Source organism: Takifugu rubripes, chromosome 17, assembly GCF_901000725.2.
Source record: "Takifugu rubripes chromosome 17, fTakRub1.2, whole genome shotgun sequence".
NCBI lineage: Eukaryota > Metazoa > Chordata > Actinopteri > Tetraodontiformes > Tetraodontidae > Takifugu > Takifugu rubripes.
Window position 1 is genome coordinate 15,408,026 of NC_042301.1, and position 26,963 is coordinate 15,434,988.

The following is a 26,963-nucleotide window of genomic DNA, read 5'->3' on the forward strand; positions in this document are numbered from 1 at the left end:
TAAGCTTGTAATAACCACAGAAAACCACAGAAAGTTATTTTTTAAAAATTTATTTTAGAAAGGTCTTGTTCAACATGTTATACTATGAAAAGCTGTGTAATGGAAGATATTGTCGAAATGGTAGTTCACAATTACACAGAGAAGCTATGGTCAGCAGCTACGGATATAAAAAGTAGCTATAGTTATAAAAATAAAAAAAAACCTTTAGAATTGTCCCTCAGTTGTCCATGAAATGTTTTATTCACCAAGATTTAATTTGAAAACTGTTTTCCTGCGAAGAGGCGGAACTATTGTGAGATGCGGCGTGACGTTAAAAAGGTTGCACCAATCAGGTGACTTGTAGTTCCCCGGTTGGATGTTCCGTTTCTAACGCCGCACATGCGCAGTTCATTTCGAAAATGGCGGCCGTGCAGGGTGGGATTGTCGACACGGTTGACAAAAAAGACATAAAAGCTGAACCATCTGAGGACGGCATTGGCAATAACAACAATAATGGAAACGACAATCGGATGCTATCTCCATCCCCCAGCTCCAGCTCTTCTTCTGGGAACAATAATAACAACAACACCGCGGCAGCAGCCACGGTGGACCAGCAGACGCTGGTGGCGGTCCTGCAGTTCCTCAAAAAGAACAAACTGAACGATTCTGTCGAAATTTTGCGTCGTGAAGCGGGATTACCGGAGGATTCCCTCGATATAAAAGGAAGCGATCCAGGCGCAGGGGGTGCTGCGGGCAGTGCGAACCTCGAAGCCGTGGATGCGGCCACTCTTCTGAACCGAGTGACCGTCTCGGCATCGGCTGCCGCTCAGCCGCAGGTCAAAGGTACTTTAACTTTAACTCTGAACGTGTTTCTACCCACAGAACTACAGCATTTCTACAGTTACATTAACACAGACGAACCTTTCAATGCATGTAAATATTGGAGCAATTTAGTACAATTGATTTAATCCAAATTATTGATTTTAAAGTGAGGCAAAAATGCGCATTTTCCAATTGGTAATGGTATAATATTTGTTGTTTTGCTTAATGTAGTTTTATATTCGGTTTTTGGTCAAATGTATCATCTCTGCACTAAGAAAATGCCTGTAATTCTCTTCAAATTTCCTCAGTTGTTAATTTACTTCCTTGGATGCTGTATAACTTTAAAAGTAACCCCCGGAGAGGCGTATATTTGGGGAAATTAGGTATATGCTTTATATTTCAACATTTTCCCCATTCAGATTCTGCAGGTGAAGACCAGCCGGATGTCAATGTGGTGCTGTCAGCTTACAGCCAACAGGGAGATCCAGCACTCTATCAAGCGTACTACAGCGGCCTGAAGAGGTTTATAGAATCCGTTTTAGACTGCCACAGAGCTGAACTGTCCCAGGTCTTCTACCCGCTGTTTGTACACATGTATCTTGAGCTGGTGTACAACAATCATGAAAATGAGGCAAAGGCATTCTTTCAAAAGTGAGCGCAATATTTAATTTTGGTTCTTCTCTGATTACTGGACTTTGCTTTTCCCTCCTCACACTTTGCTCTCTTTCCCTAGGTTCAGTGGAGACCAGGAGTGCTACTATGAAGATGACCTGCGTGTTCTGTCCAGCCTGACAAAAAAAGAGCACATGAGAGGCAACGAGACCCTGCTGGACTTCCGTACCAGCAAGTTTGTGCTGCGCATTTCCAGAGATTCTTACCAACTGCTGAAGAGGCACCTGCAGGAGCGACAGAACAACCAGATCTGGAACATCATTCAGGAGCACCTGTACATCGACATCTTTGATGGAATGCCACGGAGCAAGAGTCAAATCGATGCCATGTCTGGCAGCCTGGCTGGAGAAGCCAAGCGCGAGGCCAACAAGGCTAAGGTTGGCCAACTACGCCACTGCATGTACACATTTGGCATAAAGAGAAAAGTAGCATTGTGGAGTTTGTGACAGTTTTATTATGTCGTTTGACCAGGTTTATTATGGGCTGCTGAAGGAGCCAGAAATTGAGCTACCTCTAGATGATGAGGATGAGGAGGCAGAGAATGAAGAGGGTAAACCCAAGAAGAAGAAACCCAAGAAGGACAGCATGGGCTCTAAGAGCAAGAAACAAGATCCTAATGCACCAATACAGACCAGGTAAATGTTGCCGTTTTGATATCTTTATTGAGTTCAATGGAAATGGCATAAATAGAAATTATAGTCTGCCATTTAAAGACAGGATCACATTTCACCATTTTACGTTCTTTGGAAGAGATTCCCTTCATTAACAGTATTTTTTGATGACCAGAATACCTCTACCGGAACTAAAGGATTCAGATAAGCTGGACAAAATCATGTACATGAAGGAGGCTACCAAGAGGATCCGTCTGGGGCCAGACGCCCTTCCATCCATTTGTTTTTATTCATTCCTCAATGCATACCAGGTAATAACTCAAGCAAACAAAACCAGATAATGTTTATCTCATTACACCTGAAATCAACCGTTGGCATGAAGATCATATTCTCATCCTTCAATTTAAGGCTTTTTCCAGTACAGTAGAGACACTTATTGAAAGCTGTGTTATGCTAAGTAGGCCACAGGAGGCAATGTTTGTGCTAAAAAAGAACCTCATTCACTTCACTTAAGCACAAGGAAAGAAGAAAAGAACATGCCAAAGCCTTACACGATTCACCCCGTCACATGTCAGATAGGAAGCCTGTTTCCCCTGTTAGTGTGGCCTCCACCAGTATCAGTGCAGCATCGCTGAATTATTCCCACGCCTGCAGAACACCCAAAAACAGCATTTTAAAAAAAAAAATGAAAGAAATCCACTCCTGGGCTGCTGCAGGGTCTGACTGGAGTGGATGTGACGGATGACTCGAGCTTGATTGCGGGGGGCTTTGCTGACTCCACAGTCAGGGTGTGGAGCGTCACGCCGAAAAAGCTCCGCAAGGTCAAGTCTGCAGCAGGTACGACCATCAACAGAGACTCTAACACATCAGCCGTGATCGTCTGATTTCCTGGAACACATTTCAAATGTTCCCCTCGCTTCTGCCCGCAGACTTAAATCTGATTGACAAGGAGTCCGATGACGTGCTGGAGAGGATCATGGATGAGAAGACATCCAGCGAGTCAAAGATTCTCCATGGACACAGTGGCCCAGTGTATGGTGTCAGTTTCAGTCCAGACAGGTAGAACTCCTCTAATCATTTTTCTGCAATGTTTTTTCACTCTAGACAGGAAATGTTTCTTAAAATGTGCAGCTTTGCTTGAGAATTATTCATTATATGTGTAAGAATGTTGATGAAGATGGAGTAATTCTGCTTGACCTTTGCCCTTCAGAAATTACTTATTGTCGAGCTCTGAAGATGGAACAGTTCGGCTGTGGAGTCTCCAAACTTTTACGTGTCTAGTGGGTTACAAAGGCCACAATTATCCCGTCTGGGATGTCAGTTTTTCCCCACACGGATACTACTTTGTCTCAGGGGGACACGACCGAGTGGCCCGGTAAGAAACTGCACCCGTCTGCATGGCCGGTCGCTGTAGCTGTCGAAATAAAGGCTGACTTTATTCCGTGCTGTGCTTTTTATGCCAGCCTGTGGGCAACAGATCACTACCAGCCTCTGCGGATATTTTCGGGTCACCTCGCTGACGTCACATGCACCCGCTTCCACCCCAACTCCAATTACATCGCTACGGGGTCATCCGATCGCACCATCCGGATGTGGGATGTCCTAAATGGCAACTGTGTCCGCATTTTCACCGGGCACAAGGTCAGGATGAGGGAGCTGTAATTCTTGTTACAGTACAGTTGATTTGTTTTATTATAGCCGTTCTGTTGTAGTAGCCTTAGATGTTCTTTTATGCACTTATTGTCCGTCCAGATGGACTATTTGTGAGAATAATGTGAGCAGAACGTTGCTCACAGCCTGATTGGCAGCAGGTGTTTACTGTCATATCTCATCTTCCACAGGGGCCGATTCATGCACTGGATTTCTCTCCCAGTGGGAAGTTCTTGGCTTCGGGGGCCACCGATAGCAGAGTGCTCCTGTGGGACATTGGTCACGGACTCATGGTGGGAGAGCTGAAAGGACACACTGATACCGTCTACACCCTGAAGTTCAGTAGAGATGGAGAGATCCTTGCCTCCGGTGTGTGACCATTGTCAAATTCAGTTTGAAATCATTTGCCTCAGTCGTGTCCAATAACGTGCGGATCGCCTCATGTACTTTTAGGTTCCATGGACAACACGGTGCGCCTGTGGGATGCTACGAAAGCATTTGACGATTTGGAGACTGATGATTTCACAGCAGCTACTGGACATATACATTTACAAGACAACTCTCAGGAGCTTATTCTTGGTACATACATGTCTAAATCTACGCCTGTCGTACACCTCCACTTCACGCGCAGGAACCTGCTGCTAGCAGCCGGTGCCTACAACCCGTGACTCTCTAGAATTGGAAAAAAAGTATATATTTTTTGAACAAAACTCCTCAAGCAGCTAAAGATTTATGGTTATAGTGAAAAAATTGTGTTTAACACTGTGAGAAATTAATTAAAATCTCATAGCCACCATCCCTGGTCCCTTTCCTCAGAAGTGCCATTCTTAAATAAGGACCTTTTTTTACCACAAGTACAAATCTGTTTAGCTTGTGACTGATATGTCTGTATCATAGTCATTAATAATATTGTACACTGTAAATAAAACAAGTTTTTTTTAAATGGTCTGGCAAATGTGTTTATTGACACACAAACAACAAATGGGTCATCTTTTATAACAAGCACATCTAGTCGCTTCCATCCACAGACACCTGCAAAGATACAACACGGGTGGCATGAAGTGAAGTTTGACGTGGATTTAAGAACTTTAATTGAGGACGTCGACTCACATGATCACTTTTCTGTGATGGCTTTTTTCTTGGGCTTCAATTTGAAGAACAGGACAACGCCTAGTATACTTGCATATGTGGCCAAAACACACTGAGGAGAACAGCACAATCTTGATTGATTCATACAGTTCAAAAAGCATTTTATGCATAAATAATTGTAGCATTTTATGTTCAGTTGGGTTACAATCAACTCACATTCCTCCTTCCTGTGATTGTGTATGCATTGAAGTACTTGGCTATCCCAGTAAACTGGTGCTGGGTTCCAGCATCATGTCCTCCCATGGTGGATTATTGATGGTCCTACTGCAAGGACAAAGATATTTCATTTCATATTAGTAGCAGAAATCTCTGATTCAATCATAATAAAACCTGGCATTTGAAGGAAGAGAGTTGCATGGCCACAACTATAGGAAGGCACAGGTACACCACGGTAACCTTGAGTTATAGGACCGCTAACCCGTTACAAATAAAAAATATTCTATACGATATGTTGTCTTATTAATTGTTTTGTTGCCGGAAACTACATTTCGACCTGATCCACGCTTGCAGGAACAAGTTTTAAGCGAAACCTACAATAGGACGCTTCCACATCACATGCCATTTGTCTCATTTTGGTACAATACCTTCACAAGAACTAATTTGTGCCAAAGTGCTAAAATGTATTCCGACGCTTGCCGACACGATACTTGCACCGCCTGCTCGCCGAACTTGCACATTTATTACTACCTTATCGTTAGCTCGCTACGTCAACCACTTAGCTATTCTACCATTCCGACCAATTCCTGAACAAATAACACACCATTGCAGAGATATTGAAACGGGTGATTGAAAAGCAGGCTGTATAATGTGTAATTCTAAAACTACAATAATGAATCTCACGTTTTGTGATTCTTACCTTAATCAAACGACCCCTAACTGTGGAAGAGAGGTGTCCTTCAGCAGAGGCCGCAATTTGCTCCGTTCATGCGGAAGTCCCGCCTCCCCTCGGCAAACAGCATCCGGCCACTATTTGTCTAATCCGGTGTCGTAGTTTTCAAGACTAAACACTGACAGGCTGAAGGAACTGTCAATCATTTGTCCTTGTTTGTGATTGGGCGAGATACAAACGCCCCCAGGAACTTTTCTTCCGGGTTGTAAACATGGCGTGTTCCTGAGCAGCATGTGGGGTTTTGGGAACGAGAAGCAACACATTTAAAGTACTTTGAGCTTCTTGAATTATACTAAAGCACAGTTTTGCGAGATATTTAAAACGGGTATCTCATGGCATCAGTGGAAGAGGATTTCCCTCGTGGGGGGACAGTATCGAAACCCACCTCGAGTAAAATAGTGGCGCAGCGGACAGATGTGGATAACTTGTTCCAGGTACAGTCCATTTACTTTCTTGTTTAGCTGTTTCTGCAAATAGTCTTTGTTTAGAAGAGCAGTTTCCATCCCCTTGCGCATGTTTATCAAGTGACCCTGTTTGTCTTCTCAGTCTAATGAAGAGTCAGAAACGAAAAAAAGGAAGGGGACTTTAAAAGATGATGGAAAGAAGATCAAGAAACCTAAAGCAGGCAAAGAAAAAGAGGAAACCCTGACTCTGAACGCATCAGCCAAAATTGTGGAAATCTTGCATATCAAGGTAATACATTTGCCAAGAATACCTATATATTATTAGGAAATAAATACAGCAAGGTGGAAACCGGTGCAACTAGATTAAACGATTTCTTGCTGGATACAGAAAAATGATGCTGTTACGATTGTGTTACCATACCCCCACTTCATTTTGCAGAATGTGAGGGAGGGTATGCTGTTGCTGGGTTGTGTTAAGGACGTAGCAGACTTCGAGGTGACAGTCAGCCTGCCTTGTGGCCTGCAAGGCTTCCTCAGCATCAGAAACATCTCTGACTCGTATACAAAGATGCTTAGTGAGCAGCTGGATTCAGCTGATATGGAGGTAAGTCTGAAGAGTCTGTGCTGCTGATTGTGGGCCTATTAGTCAATAAAATCACTCTCATCAGATTATTTGATGCATTCGGTTTTGAACGCATTCTTTCAAAAGTGATTTTCTGATTTTCACAAATGTCTCTGCAGGACATTTGTTCACTGCCAGACCTCCTTTGTCCCGGGATGATAGTGAGGTGTGCAGTTGCCAAATTGGACACGTCCAAAGGAGGTAACCTTAGCATCCAGCTGTCAATCAATCCAAAGCTGGTCAACAAGGCTCTCACTACAAGCTCTCTGAATGCTGGCATGGTAATGAATCATTGACAAAATATGACATTTTTGGTTGATGTGATTGGCACATTTTTCATTCCCTTTTCGAAATCTCAGGCTTTAAGTGGATGCGTGGAAAGTGTGGAGGACCATGGCTACATTGTAGATATAGGCATCAAAGGAACTAACGCCTTCCTGCCTAAGAAAAAGGGACCTAACAATCAGGAAGGTAAGAGAGAATGTTTTAAACTAGTTGTAACGGATGCACCGGCTTCATTTTTCAAGCACAATTCTTTTATTTACGTTCAGATCTGAAAGTGGGTCAGTATGTGACATCTACAGTAGAGGCAGTAAAAAATGAAGGACGGGTGGTCCGTCTTTCTGTCAGCCAGCTAAACAGCAGTCAGGCCTGTATTCGGTCAACTCAGGGATGGAACCTCACCAACCTTCTGCCTGGTCTTCTGGTTAACGCTACAATCAAAAAGGTTAAAAAAACAATCTTTATTTTAGAACTGCTCTTCACTCCTCATTAATACAGTCGTTTATGTTTGCATGACCAATCTCTGATCTCATGTTTTGATATTGCAGGTGACCAAACATGGACTGAGTGTGTCCTTCTTGTCCTCCTTCACTGGCCAGGTGGACTTTCTCCACATGGAGCCAAAAGAGGCATCAAGCTACAAAGAGGGGGATGAGGTTAAGCTCTTTTTCTTTTTTATTATTGTTGAAAAAGCACTTTGTTTTCTTGGTTTGAATTAGAAACTAGCAAGAAATTTTGTTTTGCTCCTGGCAGGTTCGTGCCTGCGTGTTGTACGTGGAGCCGTCCACCCGTCTGGTGGCTCTGAGCCTACGCAGCTACCTCCTTCAACCAGGAATCAGGGTTGACCCGTGTCCTCCTGGAGATGACCGCGTTGGAGAGGTGGTGAAGTCCTGCAAGATGACCACAGTTCACCACATGTCTGGAGCCATACTGGAACTGCCAGACAAAACCATGGCCTTCGCTCACGTGAGTTTAGCCGATGAATAAATGTGTTTAAATAATGTTGTAACACCTTTTTTATGATGACATGTCCATGTTAATAGAAAAACCACCTTAGAGAGCCCAAAGCCCAACTTAATGAAAACAGACTACTGGCCATGCCTGAACACACCTGCAGGATTCTGGATTTTAGCCTGATGGACAACATTTATTTTGTTAGTCTTCGCAAGTATGTAATCTCATTTATATTTGTTATTTATGAGATAAGCTACGCTGACCTAATTCAATGCATTGTTTTGTTTCCAGGAGTGTGATTGACAAGCCCTTCTTTAGATACCATGATCTTCAGGCTGGTCAGGTCGTAGAGGTACCGTAATTCAAAGTCATTCAAATCAAATTTACGAATATACATTTTTGTACTTCATCAACCCTTAAGTTTACAAACCTGACTCTGATTCCTCTCTCTTTCTTGTCTCTTCCTGGTTTTCTGGCCTGTCTCACAATGTGTCTTGCTATCCCAGGGGACAGTGACAGTCCTGCTGGCTCATGGCATGGTGGTGCATCTGGCCGACCACATCAAGGGCCTGGTACCACGAACGCACCTCTCCGACATCCTCCTTAAAAACCCAGAGAAGAAGTATACGGAGGGCATGAAGGTCAAATGTCGCGTGAGTCCTGTTCTCTGCTTTTAAGGTCAAAAAAGACAAGACCTCTTCCGGATGATTCAACTGATAACGGGATCATTTAACCAGTTGTGTGAATATATTTCTACAGGTGCTGTCAGTAGAGCCGGAACATAAGAAGCTCTTCCTGACCAGGAAGAAGGCCCTGGTTGAAAGCTCCTTGCCATTGTTCCGCACCATTTCGGATGCTCGCCCCGGCTGCGTATCCCACGGTTATATTGTCTGCATCAAAGACTTTGGCTGCATAGTTCGTTTCTACAATGACGTCAAAGGTCTGGTGCCGCTCAGCGAGCTCGGTTCAGAGCCCATCAGCCAGCCCAAGGATTTCTTTTATATAGGGCAGGTGAGTTGCCTACATTTGGCACAGATACCGGATTGGTTTGAGCCCAATGTTCTTTGTTTAGATTGGAAATAAAATCTAAATTGAGTTCACCGTTTCTGTTGTCAGGTTTTGAAGACTAAAGTTCTTCAATGTGATCGCGAGAAGGCCAAGTTGCTGCTGTCTTTTAAAGGGGTGATGGAGGGAGCTGCAGAGCAAACCGCTGCACCCAAGCTTGACTGCAAGGTGGGGGAGGTAAGATGACGACCACCGTGCTTTCATGCCCCGTTACAATGTTTGACCTAAGCATCTGTGTTTGTGTGACATAGAAGCTGGAAGCTAAGGTCCTGAAAAAGATGCCCAACGGGCTGGAGGTAGCCATTCTCCCTGAAGAAATCCGTGCATATCTTCCCACAATGCATCTTTCTGATCACTTGTCCAACTGCCCGCTGCTGTGGGAATGCTTACAAGAAGGAGACAGCATCTCAAACCTCATCTACATCAATAGGAGTCACCAGAATATCGTATCCTTGGCGTCAGGCTGATCACAGGCGAAATGTTAATGTTTACTTCCTTTGATGTTTTACCAGTTTTATCAGCAGGTCAACGGTTTCCTTAGCTGCTACTCTTTCAAAGACACTGACCAAAAAACCAACCATCAGGTGGTCGCTGGAAGAAGGAGTGGCTGCCAAAGACTTCTCTGAAATTAAAGTTGGAACACAGCTGTTTGGCTGGATCAAGAACATAATGCCTTATGGTGTTTTTGTAGAGTTCCCATACGGCCTTGTTGGCCTTGCACCCAAATCTGTGAGTAAAGGATTTTGTAAAAGGTGTAAATCTCCACTACTACTCTTACATTGATAAACCTCCTCTTCACAGGCCATGGCTGACAGATTCATCAGCGACACCAAAACTACCTACCAGCTGGGCCAGACTGTCATTGCCAAGGTGACCAACCTGGATGAGGAGAAACGGCGTTTCCTGGTCACGCTGAAGATTTCGGAGGTCATATCCCCAGTGGGGGATGTCCTGACCCGACTGATTAATGGGCTTCAGGAGAGGAAAGCCATGACTGAGATGTCGTTAGCAAGAGGTGCAATAACCATAACTTGTTTCAGTAAAATTCTACCTACCCACCCAAGGCATTTAAATCTTCATTTAGAGGCTGTTTATGGCACCTAACCATTAATGTCTTTACCATCAGATGACAGCGAGCTTCGCCAGCAGCTGGCTGCACTGTCTGTCGGCCAGAGGCTGAAACTGACTGTAAACACTGCAACAGACAACGGCGCCACGTTTGTGTCTGACGAGCTGCACGGCGCAACCATACAGGCGTCTAAGCACCACGTCACGGGTATGTTGCGTGTCCTCACAGTCACACACCTGTAGAATAATATGAAACACTGATCAAGTAAACAGTGCGTCTGCTTGTCAAAATGTACGCTGTGTATTCTATGAATTAAACACCACAACATCTCACGTCTTGCCAGGTATGAATTTGGTTCCAGGACAGAAAGTTACGGCAGTCATCCTCCATATTGACCTTCTGTCCACATGTGTCCACGTGTCCATCCTATCCAGGCTTTTGGGGAAGAAGAGATCCGTGAGTTTTACAACCGTTACTGTTTTTGATGTATAAATTGGCATCTTCTTTCAGCGCTTTTATTTTTTTAAACAGTTGAATGAAGGATCCAAATACACAGCGACTGTGGAGCACATCAACCAAGACTTTGCCGTCATCTTCCTGGATAATACAGCACATCTGACTGTGATCCAGACCAGCAGCCACCTGAACCACACAGACATCCAGGAGCTGAAGCTGGGGATGAGTTTGACGGTGGAGCTCATAGAAGCCAGCTGTGAGAAGGCACATGGGCTCCCCCTAGTGGCCTGGGAGCGCAGCGCTCCAAAGCGCCAGAACGTGCCCTCAGCCAGCCAGAAGGGCTGTTGCTTTGGTGAAGTCGTGCAGGCTAAAGTGAAGTCAGTGAAGCCGACCCTCATTCAGGTCACCTTAGAGGACGGAAGCACTGGCACTGTGCACGTGTCTGAGGTCATGGATCCCAAAGATTTGTGCCAGGGATTCCTCCCCACACTTTCAGTTAAAGTCGGCAGTACGGTAACCGCGAGGGTCATTGGAGGACGGGAGGCCTCCAGTCACAGGTAATTTTTTTTTTTTTTAAATCGTCATTCTAATTTTGCTATTTTCATTTTCTTCTGTCATTAACAACCATTATCCTAATGTACGCAATCACTATTTATTATATTTTCCTAATTCAAAAGCTAATAGGAATTATTTTGTTTCAGATTGTTGCCATTCTCTCATCCAAATTTTAAATACACTATTTTGGACCTCACTCTAATACCCAGGTTAGTGTGTGATGATGTTTAATATGGTGGATATTATCAGAAAAAGCAAGCTGCTGTCACTTAAAATGTTTATATTTGCAGCAAACTGGACAAAAGTGTGGCCCTCAAATCGGTTTCGATTAAAGAACACCTTAACAGCTACAAAGTTGGGGAAGAAATCACATGCTTTGTATCAAAGGTATGATTAAGAAGCAAGAATGTTGTAGCCTGTATAATTATTTCATAATTTCATCTATCTTGGGGGAAGTATTTAAAACTGCTGTTGACAGATTGTGTGTCTCCTTGTGTGTTTCTGCCAGTTTCACCCTGACAGGAAGGTGTTGGAAGTCACCACTCATCCCGGTGTTACTGGGACGGTTGAGCTGTTGGCCATGGTCACCAATCCAAGAGTAAGTTTAAACTGTGTGAACATGCACACTGTATTAACACACCGGAAATCCCATGAAAATCTATGTGCAAATGTAACAAACAACAAAGCTAGTTACAACTATTAAGCAGTGCATTTTTGATTCAATGTCTTCGTCAGCTTCTTCCAGAGAAAAGCTCCACAGTTTGTGTGGATTTACAGCACTTTTGTTACTACTTCAACCTTTATTATGTCGCCATTGGACCGTTTACGGTTTCTTCCTGCAACACACACCACATTTGACACAATTCAGGAAAAAGCATGGGCAAATTATTTACAAGTCTGTTTTTACTTGGCCTTTTAATGTAGTTAAAACCTGGTAAATTGGAGTCTGCACTTGGACACACATTAAAAGAGACCAATCAAGGCGGCGTCTTCCTGCTTTGTCATTGTAAATCAGCAACATGATTTAGACGTGCCGGCGTGTTTGTAAAACTAAAAATCATCCGCCCATCCTGATTGTAAAGTGATGTGTAAATTCTGCTCATTTCCAGAATGCCACCCACCCAGAAAGCGTGTTTAAGGTGGGTCAGGCAGTATATGCCAAAGTGGTAGAAAGGAGCACCAAACCTCAGCGCTTCATCCTGTCGCTCACAGGTGGGAGAAGACTTTGTAGTTTGCTTTTTTTGAAATGTCTGCTGCTGATTTTCTTTCCAATGCTTTGTCCTTCAATCACTCACTGTGGATTCAAAGTCTGAGCCCATCAATGCTACACATTCTGCATATCTGGAGGTGGGTCAAGCCTGAAGAAGCTGTCTCAGTTGACAGTTGCCCTTTCCTTCCTTGTGTTTTAGGTGTAACTAAGCTGGAAAAGGGTGCCGTTACTCTTGGAATGGTGGTAAATATTGACCCTCAAAAAGGCCTTCTGGTCAAACTTCCCTTCGGTGGCATGGGCACTGTTGCTATCACTGACCTGGCTGATGCCTACAGGCCAAACCCCTTAGGTGGATACAGCAAAAATCAGATACTCAGGTTGGTATTTTTAACTTTAATTAAACGATATACGTTCAGTAAGTACATTTCTAAACTCAGTCTTGATATATGTTTCAAGAGTGTCTTCTTTGCTTCAGGTTTTTCCTTCTTGGGAATAACAATGGCAAGTGGCAGTTGTCTTTACGTCCATCGAGGTTTGAGACGGCTTCTTGTGTGATAACTTAACACAGTCACAGGATACGCGTCTCTGGTTTTGACCAAAATGTTGCTCTTTTAGGCTGAATGCAGAGGCCAAGACAGTGAAGGACCCGGAAATTTTGTCTGTAGATGAATTAAAGGAAGGCCAAATCATCAGAGGCTACATCAAATCTGTAGAAAAGTGTGGGATCTTCATCAGGTCAGACATTTGTTTTGAGCTGTTCAATTCATGTCTTGTTACTTTTGTTTATATGAACTTACAATTATTTTGATTTTTCAGGCTGTCAAGGAGCATCGTGGGAAGAACGGAGCTTCACCACTCCACAAAATACGTCTGCAACAACCACAAGATCCTCTCTGAGCACCTCCCTCCCAGCACGCTGATCACCACCAAGATCCTCAGGTACAAAAGCCCTCTGATTAGAAAACCCAGAAATTGTTAGACTCATGGGAAGAACCTGTCATTTTAAAGACATGTCAGTACTTGTTTGCTGAATCCATTTTCTGGGCAACATTATTTTTTGTATTCACCTCTGTTTTTGTCCTCAGTATTGACACGGAGGAGGAGTCGGTGAGTCTCTCTCTGCTTCCCAAGGACACTGGGAAGTCAGATGTGCTTCCAGAGTCTCTCGGTCTGCCCCTCCATCTATTTGAAGAGGAGAAAACGAAATGTGAGGTGCAGAAGAGGAACAACAAGCGCAAGCTCTCTGAAAGTGAACAGGTGACCCACAGTCTTCTTGACGTTCACTCTTGTGTTCTGTGTTCAAGCACGGTCAACGCATCGACATTTTCTTTTATTTCCAAATGTGATTAAATGTCTTGCTCGATTGTTTTCAGGTCTCAAAGAAAAAGAAAAAGAAGAAATCAAAGGCGGATGGCAACGACAGTGGAGTAGAGGTGTACTTCAGAGAGGAGGATGATGATGATGATGACGATGACGCTAAAAAACCACAGTCTGGATCCATAAAAGTCAGTTTTTTCCTCCACTTTAACTAATTTCATCCTCCAGAATCTGGAAAATAGAATTCATTTCTCCCAGCAGGAGACGCAGAGCTCTGCGGGGCTGTCCAGGCTGCAGGTAGCAGCAGGCTTCTCCTGGGACGTGGGACTGAATTCCCTCAAGCCCCTATCCGCAGTGCAGGAGAGCGAGTCCAGCGACGAAGAGGAACCTGACAAAAGTAACAAGGTGAAGCAGATAGAACCATTGTGTTGAGACACATTTCATCATCTTTGATGCGTTTACTGATTGGACTTTTTCTATTTCTACCATCTGTCAGGCCCAGAAGAAGTCTCGCCACGAGCTTGAGCAGGGGAAGAAGGCGGCAGAGAAGGCCCTGATGCAGCGGGAGGCCGAGCTGATGGATCCCAGCCTGCAGCCCGAGGACGCAGCCGCATTTGAGCGTTTGTTGCTCGCTTCCCCCAACAGCTCCCTGCTGTGGCTCCAGTACATGGCCCATCATCTACAGGCCACCCAGATTGAGCAGGCCCGTGCGGTGGCAGAGAGGGCCCTCAAAACCATCTCCTTCAGGTGAGTTGAATCATTCGAGCGACCTAACAAACATGTCTAACAGCATATCTCTTTGAATTGATAAATAGGGGCCACATGATTTCAGTTAAAAATGTTATTTTTACCGATTTAAAAAGGATTTTTTATTCAGAATAAGAGCTCATCAGTAGTATCATAGATGATGGAAGATCTTTTTGTCTTATGTTGCTTCCAGAGAAGAGCAGGAAAAGCTAAACGTGTGGGTGGCCCTGTTGAACCTGGAGAACATGTATGGCACCGAGGAGAGCCTAAAGAAGGTGTTTGAGCGGGCACTGCAGTTCTGCGAGCCCATGCCTGTGTACCAGCAGCTGGCCGACATCTACACAAAGTCTGAGAAGATGAAGGTTCGACCTGCTAATTTGATGTCACTGGTTGTTGGGTGTGCACTCCTGGGATTGGTGTATTGGGTTCTGCAGCCACTGGTGGCTGTTGATGTGTTGGTTATTTTAATTATCATTCTTGCAGGAGGCAGAGAGCCTGTATAAGACGATGGTGAAGCGCTTCCGTCAGCATAAGGCCGTGTGGCTAAGTTACGGCACGTTCCTTCTTCAGCGGGGTCAAAGTGACGCTGCCAACTCTCTCCTGCAGAGGGCGCTAAAGAGCATGCCTTCAAAAGAAAGTAAGATGGCTCATCCACGTCAGTGCAGGGCATATTATTGTTGTGGGATTTTCTGAAGCAGTCTGTTCTTTATTCAGTATTCTGAATGTGCAGTTTCTGGTCAAAGGTTTTAACCCTCCTGTGTCGTCCTGTTCCCATTTTCAGGTGTAGATGTGATCGCAAAGTTTGCTCAGCTGGAGTTCCGGTACGGCGATGCGGAGCGAGGTCGCACCATGTTTGACAAAGTCCTGACAAGCTACCCAAAACGCACAGACCTGTGGTCCGTCTTTATTGATCTTATGATTAAACATGGGTCACAGAAGGATGTCAGGTGAGCCCACGTTGCCTCTCTGTAAATAGCTGCAATACTGGATATCATAAACTAATTTTAAAATATGACCACTTGTATCTTGCAGGGAGCTTTTTGATCGCGTGATCCATTTGAGTGTTTCGGTGAAAAAGATCAAATTCTTCTTCAAGCGCTACCTGGAGTACGAGAAGAAGCACGGCACCCCGCAGAGCGTCCAGGCGGTCAAAGAGAAGGCCGTGGAGTTTGTCGAATCCAAGGGCGTTGAAGCTTCCAAATGATGACCAGATCCACATCTCCAACACATGCGGACAACTGCCCGTCACTCACAGGCTTTTGTAATTTAGCTTTTTTTAAAAAGATTGTTGTGGACATGACCTTTGACCCATAACGTAGGCTCAACGCCATGTTGTTGCATTACAAACCAGAAGTGGGTTGTAATTACCATATATGACTGATTTAAAAAAGAGTGTTATCAGTAACAGTTTAAAATACTGTATTTTACAGGAATATATTAAAACGTCTTTTTACAGGGGATTTTGTATTCATGTAGTTGGCCTTCCAATAAACGCAACCCCATTACAATACATTACGTGACATTTTATTTAAAAGCAACAAATACAAAATAACAATATAGAGGGACATGTTTACATTAAATACATACAGGCAAGATGATTTTTCCAAACCAGCCACTTTTGTCTTTTTCTGTTGAAGGAAAGGGCCTGGGACACAATCAGTTATAATTCCTACTTAAATCATTAGGATCTAATCTTGCTGGTCTTGGATTCAGCCAGTGATCGTGACCCTCTACTGACCCCTGGAGCATTTCGCCTACAGAATCGGCAGCACTGGAGATGCATGTGCGATGCAGGGTTTTAGTCCGACTGAGGCGGTTTGTGCTGGCTGTAATGGCAACACCCCTGAGAGATTAGAGGTATCCATACGATACACGGACATCCTGCTCAAAGCTGTTGGCCTCTGGCACTGCTGCGCGACTCACTCAGCGATGGTGGCGGCGATGTACCGCCTTCGTGTTTGGTGATCCGTGCCATGAGGAAGCAGAACTAAGAGCATTTTTAATGAAAACATACTCTCCATCCACCCTGGTTGATGTGACCAAATCATTTTGGTGCTGTCGTCCAAATCCCACAGAGACGCGCCGCCCGACGCTTGCTAATGTGGGCCGCCACATGGGATCTTTATTAACATTTCCTATGAGAAGAGGTTCTTCTTATAGGTCGTTGTCCATCATTCCTAGTGTGTTTAGTTTGTGGTTTCTGTAGAAGATGTACAGATGTACAGCCAGTAGCCTCACACCTCCTCTGGGTCCATCAGACCCTCGGCACCCTGGGGAGCGTCTGTGTGGAGTCGAAGGATAGGTTTGTTGCACATGGGACACACGCTGCGGATTTCCAGCCACTTAAGCAGGCACCTGATGGGAGTGGTGGTGGAAATGGAGTCAGTGAACTTTTGAGATTACATTAACATGTACAGCTGCCTCACAAAGAGCATTTTTATTACAATAGTTGTGCAGAGCTACGACTCGCTAAAATTAACGTGGTTTTAAATGGTTTCCAGATTCCGCACCACCCATATTTGCACGTTTATGTCCTTGATTTTGCTGTTATTATAGCTGGCAATTCTGATTGGCTGGAATTCTTTAAGCGTGAAACATGAATGGTTCTAAGTCTGGTGTGGGTGCGTCTTCACTGTGGACCCCAACAATAATACTTCATTAGGTAATTATTGTAAATTTAAATCTTTCAGTGGCAACATAGACTTGAGGCCAGTATGACACTTGCATATTATAGGTGCTACAAAGAAAACAGACTGTTTTAAACTTACTTCTTGTGAAATGCATGCGAGCACGGACAAACTCCCAGCTCGTCTCTGGTTCGGAATTCCTCCAGACACACGGCGCAGGTTTGCTGCAAGGACACATTTGCAATTAATACGTGCGGGTCCTTTTACATTTCACTAACAAAGTGAGGGCAGTTTTGCTGGTCCTCACAACTTCAAAAGACTGTTTGACTGTTTGGATGTGGCCTCAGCATTAAGGTTAGGATTTGACGTTTAGTGGTGATGGCAAGGTAAAAGGGCTGGAGAAGGTATTTTAGCAATGAAAGTCCTCACAAAGAGAGAGAGAGAGAGAGTGTGTGTGTGTGTGTGTGTGTGTGTGTGTGTGTGTGTGTGTGTGTGCGTGTGTGTGTGTGTGTGTGTGTGTGTGTGTGTCCATGGTGTGAAGTAGTTTCAGCACACTTCCCCAGCAGTCCACCATTTTGGAATAACATAATGGAAATAAATGTTTTATTACTAGGTCTCCTTTTAGGTTCAAATTATTGGTGTTTTGAAAAAGCTGTTTTAGCAATAAAAGAAAAAATCCTGTATCACTGGGGACACAAATTCCATTAGTGGCCATGTTACAGTGACATGTCAAATGACTTCATTTCAGATACACAACCACCTTTCCATTGTGTCTGACAGCAGAAATTGGATGATTTGACCGACCAAACCCTCCCAGTTGGTTACGGGACAATCAGAGCCGGCCCGCTGGCCTTTGTGCTGTGCATGATTGAGCAGGAATGGTGTGTAAAAGCAGACACTTACTCCAAGGAGGCTGAGTTTCTTGCTCGCTCCCTTCAGCACCACCTGGGAGTTGGACAAGAAGAAGACATGAAGCTTGTCAGTAGCTATCTTGGCAGACATGCTGGACATAAACACAATTCTAATCTTGTACAAGTAGATAAAGGTGGAGCCGAGGTGTGTTTCACTGTGTCACAGTCGTGTGTGTGTGGGGGGGGGGGGGTCGCCCGCATCAGTGACACTGACATCATGTTACTGAACAAAGAAGAGGTGAGAGGAAGGGGCTCTCGGGTCTGTCGCATTACTGCACCGCCTGAGGGTTGCTCAACAGTGTGAGAGCATCTTGGGACCTGACCTTTGGGTTTTAGCGGCCTCGTGGGCAAATCCCACCAACTGACTTCAGACAGAAGCAAAGATCGAGAAGATTGTGTTCCCATTCTCCGTATGTGGCTGTTTTTCCTACAAAAGCGTCAATTTTAGATGCGGCGCTGATTAGACCGCCTGACAGATCTGTTGAGGAGATGCTGTGGTGCTCCACGTATGCGTCTGCCTGTCAGCAGCTGCAGCACGTATGAAACGACAGCTACAGTCGTGCATGTTTAATATGAAAGACGGCATTACTGGCTGGTCTTGTAGTGTCCATAGAGAGGGTGATGGGAGACACACCCCAATGTGGGCTCTAAATAGAGAACCAGAGAACCTTAACACACAGAATTTGTATTTAGACCATTTTAACCTTGCTGGAGGCTCTCTTATGGTTCATTGTGTTAGTGGGGCCTCGTGAGTAAATCTGACCACAGGCGGCCCTGGTTGCAGTGTTGGGTCAACCTTCACAGAACCTGAAAACGATGTCAGCGGCCTTGCATCACGCCCGTAGCCACCGGGCTAATGGTTTTGAATGAGAGCGCAGGTGATGGCACATGGAGGCAAGGTCATCTGTAAAGGCTGGTGTCAGGTTTCACAGTTGACTGTAACAGTGCGAAATACTATAGTAGTATTTATAACCTGACTCTGAAGCTGGTGTTACATGTTCACCCAGAGCGACATCTGCGCCGACATACCTCATTATAGCTGAACTGCTCCCGCGTTCCTTGTTGCTTCAACCTGCAAAAGGCAGACGGACAGCGTCTGTACTGCTGGAATGACTGCCGAGGTAGGAGCGGTAAAAATGACGCGCTATGCTTCGCTGCCTGACTTGATACTGTCTGCACAGGTTCTCAGAATGTCCGATTGCTTATTGGCATGTGACAAACAAGAAAACAAACCCAACAACTTGTCAGTTAAAGGTTTTACACGTTGCAAAAGCACCGGTGACGATATCGGATAGTAAACGCAAAGATGTTTGGAGCAGCGTGCTCCGGCTTCTCTTCACCTACCTGAAAAGGTAACAGCAGAAGATGAGGCTGAGCATGAACACAAAGAGGCCGATGCCCAGCACAATGACATACACATTGAGCGGAAGGTGATAGATGTCAGACGTCATGCTGCAGTAGTGTTCCGAGCGCCAAGAAGGTGAAGCACACAGGCATCCTAGCAGGAAGAATTGGCAGAATGCAGCGTTAGCCATCACTTCTCGGAGCTGTTTGCCAGATAAACCGCTCCCTGTATAATTTCATACATCTTGCATCCATTCTTAAGGGTTAACCTCGGATTCTTTTTTATTTTATTTGGATGAGCCTGTGTTTTATTTCCAGTTCTTTTAAACAGCATTCTTGTCAAATTAGAGGCCCACTGAAACCAAGTTGTGGTTTTATTGTTTCCAGTACTACGACCAAATCTGCAAAATTCTTCTAGAGCAACTCCAGATTGTAAACTTAGAAACTTAAGTTGGTGGAAAACTATATGTAACAATTCAGGAGACAGATTCTCTTGATCAGTGTATATACTGCTGAACTGAACACACACACACACACACACACACACACACACACACACACACACACACACACACACACACACACACACACACACACACAAAGACATTTCTATCTTTGCAGAGACTTTCATAGACGTACTACACTACACAGCTCCCCACTCAAACTTTAACCATCCTAACTCCATAACCCCTTACCATAACTTTAACCAAAACCCAATTCTAACTTTAAACTCACATCTTAACCATTGAAACAGTCATTTGAAGTTGTGGGGCCCAGCAAAATGACCCGAATTTGCCAGTAAAATGAGAATTTTGGTTCTTAATATGTTCCAAATGTGAGCGCGCACACAAATAGACGCACATAACTACTTGCTGTTTTGTTTGGATGTGTGTCCAGGGGGATGTGACTGGTGCTGTGTTGGCAACTGAAGAGCTCATAGGACTCAACGTTAATTGGTTGTAAATAAGACAAACATGGTGGACAGACAGCACTTCTGCCAAACTGCCATCTGTTCACCAGACTCCACCAGCGCGCGCGCGCGTGTGTGTGTGTGTGTGTGTGTGGGTGTGAATGCATCGGGGGATGGAACAGTGGGCTGGTCGGTCTGTCTGCATGTATTCAGTGTGTGTGCCTGCATGTGTGTGTGTCAGGTGGCACGGAGTGGGGGTGTATATTAAATTGGATGCACTCTGGGGACTGAAAGACCATTTGGTAAGACAAAAGCAGAGGAAGCCCCACTTCCACGAACCACCCGCGTCCCTATTAATTTGCAGCTGGGATGCTCTTTGCCAGCCCCCAAATGTCCATGTGTCTCCCTTTCAAGGGAATGAATGAGTGCAGCTTGCACCCTGCAGGGGGTCCTGGGGTTGGACAAGTTAAAATGGCTGGGGGGTTGGGGGATTTACAGAGATTTAGTGTTGGGAAGACCCAGGGAAGCATAATAGGAAGCGCGGCTTTACCTAGACCTGGATGCACTGCAGCATCACGAGGCCGTCACAAAGCAGGAACACATCTAAAGAGGTTTTAGGGTTAGAATGTTTTAACTGCCAAACAAATGTGACCTTGAATGGGGCATCTTAGCAGAGGCCCCTCCTACTGGTTTCCTATATCACAAGTACACGCCAGCAGCCCGGGGCTAAACACTTTGTTAATAAGTTAATAAGTTAAGCAGGCTCCTGTTTATCGTAGAGAAATGATTAGCTTACCGTTACACCATTGGAATAGTTGCATGAAATTTCACTCCCGGGTCAGTGGCAGTGAATTCAAACCCTGTCAGGAAGAGGCTGGAGAGGAGCCAAGAGTAAGGGTTAGAGCTGGATTCAGACAGCGAGGCCTTCCGCGGCAGCTGGATCACCCTTTTGTTTGGTCGTGTTGCACCATTAAGGTTTTTTCCAGATTTTCTCCACAAATCCTTGGGAGGTGTACTTTTGTTGTGTCAGCAGTCCATGCTGCCCAGCATTCCCAAATCTGGATTAACCACCCTGTGCAAGGATTGAGAGATTTGGAACTGGGTCTGGACCAGGACTGGTGGCTTCATGTGCTCGTGAATCCCAAAGAGAATGATGTCATCACAACTGAGAGAGAGAGAAAGACAAAGAAATCTTGATGAGAAGACATGGTTGTATATTAGAGGTGACATGTGTCATTCAAGAGCTGTTATTCAGAAAAAAACCCACTCAATTTTACTAAGTCAGAAATAACAGGCTGCTTGGCAACGGGAAATACTCACATTTACAGCAGGATGGGGCCTCTTTCTCAACACCTCACAGAATTCGTTGATGGCCACCATCAAAACTGACAGTCCTGGACCACCAAAGGTAATCGTCTGGCATCTGTGCTTCCTTTTTCCTCACAAAGCAGCTTCTTCTAACAGAGGATTGTCACAAGTCTCATCCAGCTCGCCTCCCCTCTGTTGTCTCCTCTCCCAGACCCCTGATCTCGCTGTGGGTATTCCTCCTCAGGGTGAACAGCAAGGATGTATTTCCCTCCGAAGCCCAAACAAAGTGGAGATGGCTCCATGCAGTTGACAACAAGTCCTGTCGCTGGGTTTGGTAGTTTGTTGCTGAGTGTGTGTTAGTGTGAGTGTGTGTGCGTTGGGGGGATCCTACTCTCCCGCTAACCATCTGCTCCTTCAATTGAGAAAAAAAAAATCAGAGACAAAGGCAGTGTGTGCTCAGGAGTGTCCGCATATATTGCATGTAACCTGTCCCACCTTCAGCTGGCTTTGTGATGACGGGCTTCCCTGCTTCCTCTTCCATTCCTTCCTGGTGCTCAGAGAGAAGCTGCAGTTTTGCTTTTTCCCTTCCTCCCTTGCTCTGCTCTGCCTTGGGTTTGTAAACAGATCTCTGCTCATGTGACCAGCCGTTTTGCCTCGCAACTCTCCTCTCCATCAGCCCTCCTTCGCTGCCCACGTCCTCCAATCCACAGACAGAAGGACGGCAGAATGAGCCAGGCGCCGGCGAATGGGGCGCCTGCTAGCATGCTCGTCTGAGTGTGTGTCTGTGCGAGTGTGTGAGGGAGGGAGGGAGGGAGGGAGAGAGGGAGACAAGAGAAACATTTGCAGCAAAGTCAAGGGAGGTCTTGGTCGGTAGCATGCGCAACACTGATGTCCTGACAACCAAAACAGAGCCGTCTGTGTGAAGTGGAGGTCAGAAAAGGAGCCTCCTGCACCCTGTCCTCCATTCACTGTATTTTTAGAGCTGAGGCTGTTTTCTCCTTACGTTTGATTTGACTCATCTAAATATAAATGCCGTGTCCCTCGCTCCGAGGAAGTGTGAGGCAGGTAGATGGGAAAAGGAGTGTTTGTGTGTGTCTGTCTGTGTGTTTGTGTCTGAGAGGGGGACAAAGAGATCCGAAGAAAGAACTGACATGAAAGGAAATCTGACTAATGGAAAATGTGGTAGAGCAAAAGAGAAAATGGCCCAGACTCCCCCCACCACCCCCTCACACACACACACACACACACACACACAGCAGCAGCAGCAGCCCGTTCAGTGAGGGAGAGAACAGCTGCTGGGCTAGTGTGAGGGGGTGACACGGTCAAGGGGAGTGCTGCCCCACCAATCCCCCAGGGGGGGAGGGAGGGGGAGTTGGAGAGGCTTCAGTGGGACCCGTGCCATACTCATTTACCCCCCCTCCCACGTTGTAGTGATGTCACCGCTGCTGAATACTGAGGAAAAGCTGGATCGCCCGAGTAAACACTCCCTTTAATGCCCCGTGTGTGGAGGGTCTCAGGAGCTAACATGCTAACAAGATAGCATCTCCGTGTTTTATTGGAATTGTGATAACAGCTTGGGCTGGTGTCCATCTATTGCGATCTGTTCTGCTTCACAATCAAATGGTGCCATTTTCTGAACGGGGTCTCGACAGTCGCTGAACTCTGTGCCTGATACTCCTTTCCTGGGAAATATCCATCAGCGGATACTTGCAAATACCTCGATATAGATATATAGATATCTTATTTTTCCAGGTGCTGATCTGTTGACACGCAATTCCTTTCACTTCCATGGACAAAACTGAGCACCGAGATAGAAAAAGAGGAATGCAAATGCCGACCTTGTTTTCCAAATGACATGCAAATTTCTTTGGCTGCCAAAACCTTTTGTTTTTACATAAATCATATTCTAAGATTGTAAGCCCAAATCTGCCTGTAAAGTGCAAATGCTAAGAGGAAGCTCAGGAGGCAGATATCAAACCCATTAAAGGCGGCAATTGAAGATGTCTGGCCACGCTGACTGGGGGTCGGTGGCTCAGATCCACTAGCAACCCAAATGTATCAGTTTCAGATGACCTGGGAAACCGATAGCACCGGTATCCAACAGCCTGGGCCCCAGACCCCGCGACTGTTACTTTATCTCATTGTGCGTAAGTGGTAGTTGGAGCATAATTGTAAACTGTATCATGTGTTGGAGCACTGTAAATTCAGTTTACGTCAGCTAGCATAACTGTGTTTAATGGATGCAAATATAACTTTGTTTTGGTTAAAAAAACAAGTCATAATAAGTCACTTAAAAAAACACAGCAGGTATTTTTGGTTTCCTCTTCTGGGTGCCTCACATTATCATTAAGAGCTCGTTTCCATGGTCCCGTAACATCTCTTCCATGTCATAAATACATTAAAACTAATCAACACATGGTACCATTACACTGGGACTATCAAATAAGCTTCTTTTGTGTGAATGTCACAATTATTTAACATTGCGCTGCCCTTGCAATGGACTGATGGTGATTGGATGTTGCACATCCAGACATGCCAACAAGTTAGAAAATCTCAAGTTATCTTTGTGTTTCACCCCTGAAACTCTTGAATGACGGGAGCTGTGCCTTGATCTCTTCAGACTTTACTATAATACACTGCCCATTCCCTTTTCTCCGTACCATGGGTGTGTCCATTCACGGGCCCATTCACGGCACCGTTGATCTCTCCGTTCACCTTGCCATTCTTTCCAACGTCCGTTTGGTCCTTTCTCAGAGCCAGAGCCGGCTTACAGGAGTGCCAGTTCCATAAAACTTTATTCATATCATCCTGGGCCCTGATGCCGAGGAGCTTTTCCTCATCGCTCCTCTTGTGGTCGTCTTCGTCGTCGCTCTCGTCCTTACCGGAGCGATTGTGATGGAAGCTGCGCATCTCCCCGCTGATGTTCTCGAAGTACTGGTGGATGCACACCTTGGCAAAACTCTTGGCGTGCTCCTTGCAGGTCTCATCAAACATCTTGCGCTCGATGTCGATGTAGTGAGACCAGTATTTGGTCTTGAGGAAGGCGGCTTGTGTGAAGCAGGGTCGAATGGCACGGATCAGGAAGGCGGCGAAAGTCATCAGGAGCAGAAACGTCCATCCACAGGCCTGTAAAATATAAACATATAGAGCAGCTATATTGTGTTCCTTAAAAATTAGAAGCAGTTGTAAATCTTAATAACGCTGAAATTGCCTCTGCAACTGTGATTGAAACATGATCTCGGAGCTTCTTGTCAGCTTCACAGCTCATTAAAAAACCCCAGAACACCAACAGACCTTTCAGAGACCTTAGTTTTAAGGCTGTGTAATTGCCCTTCGGCTGATCAAAGATCCAAATAAGTGTGTGGGTGTTCCTGGATGTGTTGAAATAGGTCCCAGTACCATGAATAATACATTTGTGAGCTTATCTTTTCCTCTAATAAGATGGGGTGGAGGGGGGGGGGATCAGCTTTAAATGCAAAGCTGGAGCCGGATGGGAAAATATAACTCAACAGAACATTTAGATTTGCTTTGTCATCATATTTTCTAAGATGAAAACTGCCTTTTGAAAGTATCCCAGCGTTGGATCGCGCTGATCAATCCCTGCACGGTTCTGAGATTTCAAAAATACTGAAAACATAGAGCGTAAAAGCAACTTTGTGGACAGGATCTTCATCAGACTATAGCTGTACGTCCCACGGGATGGTGTTGCTGAGGGTTTGGCAACCTTGTTGGCAACCTAAAACCTCCCACCCACGACCTGGTATGAAACTACCATGTAAATCACATCAATCAGCCTCTCACCCTTACAGGAAATTCAAATTACCTGTGAAATACACTTGATGTACTGTGATGCTGCCACTCTTATTTCCTGGTTCACAATGAGATCTTTGCAAGGTATCTTTGCCAGCAGCCTGATCCTCTCCGTCTCTGACATTTCCTTCCAGAGAGTGGCGTTCCCGAACCTGTCGATATCCAGGTTGATGCTAAAAGCACAGACGAAGCTCTTCCCGTCCATCAGAGTGACTGAGACCCAAACGGCCGGAGCTATTAAGGACCTCTGCGTGATAGAACAAAACATGTAGCGGAGGACAGACGTGTCCTTTGTCCGTTTCCCCATGGGCCTGTGCCACTCTTCCGCCAGCACTGACACGTTGTTGTTTAGTACGAACCCCAACATAAAGAACCATATAGGTGGAATAATAAGCAGTCCGATCCCATAGGAGTAGTTATATTCTGGCATACAGGGACAGCTAAACTCAAAGGCCGAGTACATCTGTGCGCTAGCCAGAGCCATAATACCACAAATCCCATTCATAAAAGATTCCTGGTTGGACTGGAGGAACTGGAACATCATCCGAAACTTATCCATGTTGGGTGATTGTGGAGGATATGCAGGTGAGAGGGAATTTAACCTGTGAAAAGAACACAGTGGATCATTTTTTTATGTAAGGCAGAGAGAAATTGGGCAAACTGTTTAAAAAGTTCAGTAAGGACCATCTCCTGCTTGACTTTCTAATCACATCCCCTAGAAAATGTAATTAAATATAACATTAATCACTGTCAAATGATGATTTATTCTTTACAAAATCCAGCAGTCACATTAGATGTGATAGTGACACTGAATAGGTAATAAGCAAACAGGCATGAATAGACAGTCAGACAGAGAGACAGACAGACAGACAGGCAGGCAGGCAGACAGAGAGACAGACAGGCAGACAGGCAGGCAGACAGAGAGACAGACAGAGAGACAGACAGGCAGGCACACAGACCCTATAGTCAAGCTGTCAGACTTACCTATTTTCTTAATAGTGGGGAATAAAAGTGAAAATCAGAGAAGGATGAGGTCCAGAGTAGATGAGGCGCAGTTCTCGGTGGCATTATCAGCCATTGTTGCTCCTCCACCTGACTGAAGGGTGATTCTGGAGCTCTGCGCTGATGTTCAGACCTGACCACGCCGTCTGTCATCACGCCCCTCCCTTCACTTTTGTTCAGCGTGACACAACAGAAGGTTTTCGGGCCGTCGCGTTCTGGGAAGCAAACGCAGCGGCGCTCACTCACGCCTTCCTGACATTCCTAATAACATCTAACCATTGACAAGTTCTCCTCTGGTCTGAACCTTTGTGATCAAGCGTTCTTCCCTCTGTAGCCACACCTCTGTGGACATGCAAAAGTAACCTCAAGCTAGTCAAACGTGTGCGGCATTGGCTGCAAAATTTGGTTGTTGCCCAAGAGGTGAAGGGTGAAGCTATTTCCATCCCATAAAGTTGGACAAATAATGCAGAGCAGCCCTCACATGTATTAATAATAATTTAATCTTAGAACAGAGCAAAGAGTGTTTGTACACCACTGTAACCAGTCTACAAAAGAGGCAGAGCTCGACAAACCAGTTAGAAGCCCACAAGGAGAGAAA

General features: G+C 45.2%; 5 protein-coding genes across 7 annotated transcripts; 2 read left to right on the forward strand and 3 right to left on the reverse strand.

Moving 5' to 3' along the window:
* The first annotated feature begins 355 nt into the window (after positions 1 to 355).
* taf5 (TAF5 RNA polymerase II, TATA box binding protein (TBP)-associated factor) lies at positions 356 to 4,931 on the forward strand. Its single transcript, XM_011613040.2, has 11 exons — positions 356 to 822; positions 1,221 to 1,452; positions 1,535 to 1,850; positions 1,945 to 2,108; positions 2,260 to 2,395; positions 2,801 to 2,921; positions 3,014 to 3,143; positions 3,295 to 3,459; positions 3,548 to 3,725; positions 3,926 to 4,103; positions 4,188 to 4,931. Exons 1-11 carry the CDS (start codon positions 399 to 401, stop codon positions 4,400 to 4,402), a joined length of 2,259 nt encoding a protein of 752 aa, XP_011611342.1. The 5' UTR covers positions 356 to 398; the 3' UTR covers positions 4,403 to 4,931.
* Positions 4,667 to 5,868, reverse strand: atp5md (ATP synthase membrane subunit k). Its single transcript, XM_003972558.3, has 4 exons — positions 5,740 to 5,868; positions 5,040 to 5,147; positions 4,845 to 4,935; positions 4,667 to 4,766 (listed from the first exon to the last, which is right to left on the reverse strand). The coding sequence occupies exons 2-3, from the start codon at positions 5,124 to 5,126 to the stop codon at positions 4,849 to 4,851; spliced, it is 174 nt and encodes a 57-aa protein (XP_003972607.1). The 5' UTR covers positions 5,127 to 5,147; positions 5,740 to 5,868; the 3' UTR covers positions 4,667 to 4,766; positions 4,845 to 4,848.
* Positions 5,869 to 5,943: 75 nt separating this feature from the next.
* On the forward strand, positions 5,944 to 15,963 carry pdcd11 (programmed cell death 11). Of its 3 annotated transcripts, none has more exons than XM_029851433.1 (35): positions 5,944 to 6,206; positions 6,319 to 6,465; positions 6,616 to 6,780; positions 6,918 to 7,079; positions 7,158 to 7,269; positions 7,350 to 7,525; positions 7,629 to 7,736; positions 7,834 to 8,046; positions 8,124 to 8,248; positions 8,326 to 8,386; positions 8,541 to 8,687; positions 8,794 to 9,045; positions 9,151 to 9,276; positions 9,351 to 9,545; positions 9,658 to 9,828; positions 9,901 to 10,114; positions 10,226 to 10,375; positions 10,512 to 10,624; positions 10,700 to 11,181; positions 11,326 to 11,388; positions 11,470 to 11,566; positions 11,688 to 11,777; positions 12,289 to 12,391; positions 12,589 to 12,766; positions 12,865 to 12,921; positions 13,005 to 13,124; positions 13,206 to 13,328; positions 13,475 to 13,646; positions 13,763 to 13,894; positions 13,965 to 14,111; positions 14,203 to 14,453; positions 14,647 to 14,815; positions 14,937 to 15,090; positions 15,235 to 15,400; positions 15,486 to 15,963. In XM_029851433.1, the coding sequence occupies exons 1-35, from the start codon at positions 6,105 to 6,107 to the stop codon at positions 15,655 to 15,657; spliced, it is 5,415 nt and encodes a 1,804-aa protein (XP_029707293.1). In that variant the 5' UTR covers positions 5,944 to 6,104; the 3' UTR covers positions 15,658 to 15,963. The 3 variants fall into 3 exon arrangements, with proteins under 3 accessions (XP_029707293.1, XP_029707294.1, XP_029707295.1); XM_029851434.1 differs by having other exon boundaries at positions 13,968 to 14,111; XM_029851435.1 differs by having other exon boundaries at positions 9,151 to 9,267.
* LOC101068858 (RING finger protein 122) lies at positions 15,956 to 22,203 on the reverse strand. The gene is made up of 8 exons (XM_003972494.3): positions 22,049 to 22,203; positions 21,566 to 21,965; positions 21,042 to 21,410; positions 19,336 to 19,489; positions 19,021 to 19,063; positions 17,984 to 18,025; positions 17,222 to 17,304; positions 15,956 to 16,808 (listed from the first exon to the last, which is right to left on the reverse strand). The coding sequence occupies exons 3-8, from the start codon at positions 21,064 to 21,066 to the stop codon at positions 16,688 to 16,690; spliced, it is 468 nt and encodes a 155-aa protein (XP_003972543.2). The 5' UTR covers positions 21,067 to 21,410; positions 21,566 to 21,965; positions 22,049 to 22,203; the 3' UTR covers positions 15,956 to 16,687.
* Positions 21,694 to 26,954, reverse strand: calhm1b (calcium homeostasis modulator 1b). The gene is made up of 3 exons (XM_011613038.2): positions 26,348 to 26,954; positions 25,377 to 25,965; positions 21,694 to 24,679 (listed from the first exon to the last, which is right to left on the reverse strand). Exons 2-3 carry the CDS (start codon positions 25,920 to 25,922, stop codon positions 24,170 to 24,172), a joined length of 1,056 nt encoding a protein of 351 aa, XP_011611340.1. The 5' UTR covers positions 25,923 to 25,965; positions 26,348 to 26,954; the 3' UTR covers positions 21,694 to 24,169.
* Positions 26,955 to 26,963: the final 9 nt, after the last annotated feature.